The sequence below is a fragment of the Cynocephalus volans genome, chromosome 3 (genome assembly GCF_027409185.1).
Source record: "Cynocephalus volans isolate mCynVol1 chromosome 3, mCynVol1.pri, whole genome shotgun sequence".
Classification (NCBI taxonomy): Eukaryota; Metazoa; Chordata; class Mammalia; order Dermoptera; family Cynocephalidae; genus Cynocephalus; species Cynocephalus volans.
Window position 1 is genome coordinate 77,207,263 of NC_084462.1, and position 3,469 is coordinate 77,210,731.

Here is a 3,469-nt window from a genome sequence, read left to right on the forward strand (position 1 = left end):
TTGAATGACTCTAGCCAAATCCTTTAACCTGAGCCTCAGTTTCTCACTATTTCTTATTATTGCTGTTGAACAGAAATAATGTCTGCCTCACTGATTTGTTCTGAGAAAGAAATCAAGTAATGTAGTTACAGAGATAAATGGATGAAAGCAGCTAACAATCATAAAACCTGAACAGTGTATCAGTATCAATTCAACACAATATAATTCATCAAATATTTACTGCACCCTTACTATCTGCTTGGCATTGAATCCCTGGTGCTGGAATTGGATAAGAGATGAATAAGACAGCCAGCCTTGCCTCTTGGATAGGGCAATGGGGATGGAGGGAGACCCAGGTTCTGAATCTTAGGACTTTTATTTTATGTTACATATATTCATAATAGATTCCCCAAACTCCACCCTGGCTGAGTTGCCCCAATCCTCCCACACAAGAAACTCAGTCTGTTAGGAGAAACAAACCTATAAACCCAAAATTCCAAAGCAGCATACTAAATGCAACAATGGTGGTGTATGGAACACGTATGAAGGGAACGAGGAGGTGCTCATGAACTGCAGTAGGTAGTTTCCTCAAGGGGATGATGTGTGGGCTGAATTATGGAAAACAAACAGGAGTTCCTACAGAAAGAAAAAGCAGAAAAAGGGCATTTCAGATAACAGAAAGAATCACATGCAAAGCCAAATAAACAGGAAAAGCCTAGTTCTGCCATTAATTAAACCTTTTTAACCTTTTTGGAATTTACTCGAATCCCTCTGGGATTTCGGTTTTCTCATCTCAGAAAATGCAGGTCGGGGGTGGGGGCTGGGTAGGGGAAGAGGCAACCTAGACTTTCCCTAAGGTGCTTTCTAACTGGATACCTCATGTTAGAACAAAAAGAAAAGGGGTAGCTTTGGAACCATCAAGTGTTATTTTCAGAGCATGGGCCAGAAGCCCCATGTTTTGTGGCAATCGAGACGGCAGGCAGAGCCTGCAATCTTCATGAATTTTCGCGTCCATTACTTCACCCACTTCAATACTCAGGGCTACTGGGCCAGGCCCTGTGCTATTAAGGAGACCACAGTCCAGCAGAGGGAGCCAGACTCGTAAATAAACAAGTACCTGTAGATGAATACTTGGAAATAATATTGATTTGCACACCGAAGTGCATGGCGCAGGAAAACAGAAGCTCCTAGGACGTGTAGGTCACGTGCAGGGTGGGTGACAGAAGTTATCCCCTAACCAAATAAATAAATGATTTATCCCTTAGCCAAATACATTTATTGTCTCCTCATTCTGCTTCACCTTCCCCACGAGGCCGCAAACGTTTTCAGCGGCCGATTCTTCCTTGGTAGGGCCACAGGGTGCCCTCTGTTAACCTGCAACCTTTCCCGGCCTGTTTATGGAGCTCCGCCCACGCACAGCGAATGCAGGTCTCAGGGCTGACGAGAAGGCTCACGCCACAGCTTCGCTCAGACTTGAGCACCCAATGCAGGGCTCCTGGCGTCCTGGGAAGGGGTGGCCGGGAAGGCGGGCTGACCAGTGTCTCCAGCGGTTGGGCTCCCGGCGGCTGGGCGGGACTCAGGCTACGGTATAAGAAAGGAGTGCCACAGTCTCGGCTGCAATACTGAAGTTGGGGCCCCAGCCGCGACCGGGAGGTCACCGGCTCTGAACCTGCAACCAGACCCAGAAAGACTGAAGAAGAGGGAGAGGCCTGATTTGTTGGTGCGTGAGAGATCTGCTCAGACTGGCCCGGGGTTGTAGGCACATCGGTATATTCAGCGGGTCCAGGGGAGGGATCCAGCCGCGTCCCGAGAGACTCCTGCAGCTCCAAGCGTCCAAACTCAGCAGCTTCTCTCCCTCGCAGGAGCCCTTCTTCCCGCCATTCCCAGCCCCAGCCTCCGAGGATGCGGCTCCTCGGGAAACTCCGTTCTTCCGCAGCAGGCAGCACCGCTTCGGAGCCTGCCTTCTCCAACGTGCTCACTCCGGGACGCATCCCTGAGTTCTGCATCCCGCCGCGGCTGCCCGTGCCCTGCCCGCCTGAGTGTCCTCCCCCGGCCGCCGCCCTGCCCCGGAGGTGCGCCACCGAACCCGACCTGTGGCCCGGCACACCCGACGAGGCCGCGGGCCGCACCGACTGGGACCCGCGCTCGCAGGCCGCGCTGTCGCTGCCGCACCTGCCCCGCGCGCGCACGGCCTACGGCTTCTGCGCGCTGCTCGAGAGTCCGCACACGCGCCGCAAGGAGTCGCTCTTCCTCGGAGGCCCCGGCGCCGCCGCGCTGCCGCGGCCGCCCCCCGCCCGGCCCGCGCCGCGTCCCCGGGCCCACACCTACGGCGGCGGCAGCGGCCCCCGAGCTCAGGACACAGCCCCCGCCGCCACCCCCGTGGTCCCCGGCCGACCCCGCCGCCGCCGCCTCCTGCGAGCCCCCGACGGGCTGCTGAGCCGCGCGCTGCGGGCCCGGAGGTGTCGCGGCCTGGCGCGCGCCCGCTGCGTCTCCAGCGGGGACGAGGACGAGGAGCGCGGCGCCGGCTCGGAGGCCCCGGCCGCGGTCCCCGCCGCGTGCTTGTTGCCGCCACCGGGCCCGCGGCCCGAGCGCCTGAAGGCCGAGGGCACCGTGGCTCTGGGCCGCGCCGGCGGCGCCCTGCTCCTGGCCGCCGAGTACTGTCCGGCCAGCGGGCGCCTCTGCATCCGGCTGCTCGGCGCCGAGGGTCTGGCTGGGGGCGGCCCCGAGCCCCGCGCCGTGGGCTGCCGCCTCAGCCTGGTCCTGCAGCCGCCGGGCACGACGCGCAAGCGGCGGAGCGCTGTGGGGGGACGCAGCCGCAAGGCCGCCTTCGACCAGGACTTCTGCTTCGACGGGCTCACCGAGGACGAGCTGCGCCGCCTGGCCGTGCGCGTCAAGGCCGAGGGCAAGGGCCGCGGCCTGGAGCGGGGCCGCCTGCTGGGCCAGGGCGAGCTGCCGCTGGGCTCCCTCCTGCTCCTCTGAGGGCCCCGGGCCCCTCGGGGCGCCTTCTCTCTGCCGGACACTCGGGCCGCTTTGTACAAAATAAACGTTATGTATTCATTTTTCTATTTATGATCTTGCTTTATTGACGTTTTAGTTCTTAAGCACCTGCCTTTGTCATGGCTTTTTGGTAGGGAAGGAAAAAGTAATGACTCCCTTCTCCATTCACAGCACCTGGTCCCTCTTTCCAGAGCATTTTACATTCAAAGGAAAAAAGGGCTGGCTTGAGACTGGAAGAGATTATAAGCGTATCTTGGTGGGAAGAGAATTCCTTTTCCATTAAGAAAGAACAGGATTCTTTTGACATGTGAAGTCTTCAAAAATTGCTGGAGAAGAGGAAAACAAAAGAAGTGGCGGATCTTTCCGCTGGTAGTCATGTAGGGAGTAGATATTCCTGGCATCGCTCTCTTCTTTCTCCAGAAAGAGCCCTGGGAAACCTTACTGTTTCAGAAACGAAATCTTTCCAACTTCTGTAAGCAAGTTGATATTTTTT

General features: G+C 57.2%; 1 protein-coding gene across 1 annotated transcript; it reads left to right on the forward strand.

The window, feature by feature from the left end:
* Positions 1–1,881: 1,881 nt before the first annotated feature.
* Positions 1,882–2,958, forward strand: LOC134371621 (C2 calcium-dependent domain-containing protein 4B-like). Its single transcript, XM_063088461.1, has one exon. It carries the CDS (start codon positions 1,882–1,884, stop codon positions 2,956–2,958), a length of 1,077 nt encoding a protein of 358 aa, XP_062944531.1.
* Positions 2,959–3,469: the final 511 nt, after the last annotated feature.

What these genes read in the sequence shown, in the direction of transcription:
- LOC134371621 (XM_063088461.1), top strand. Translation starts at nt 1,882, where the DNA reads ATGCGGCTCCTCGGGAAACTCCGTTCTTCCGCAGCAGGCAGCACCGCT.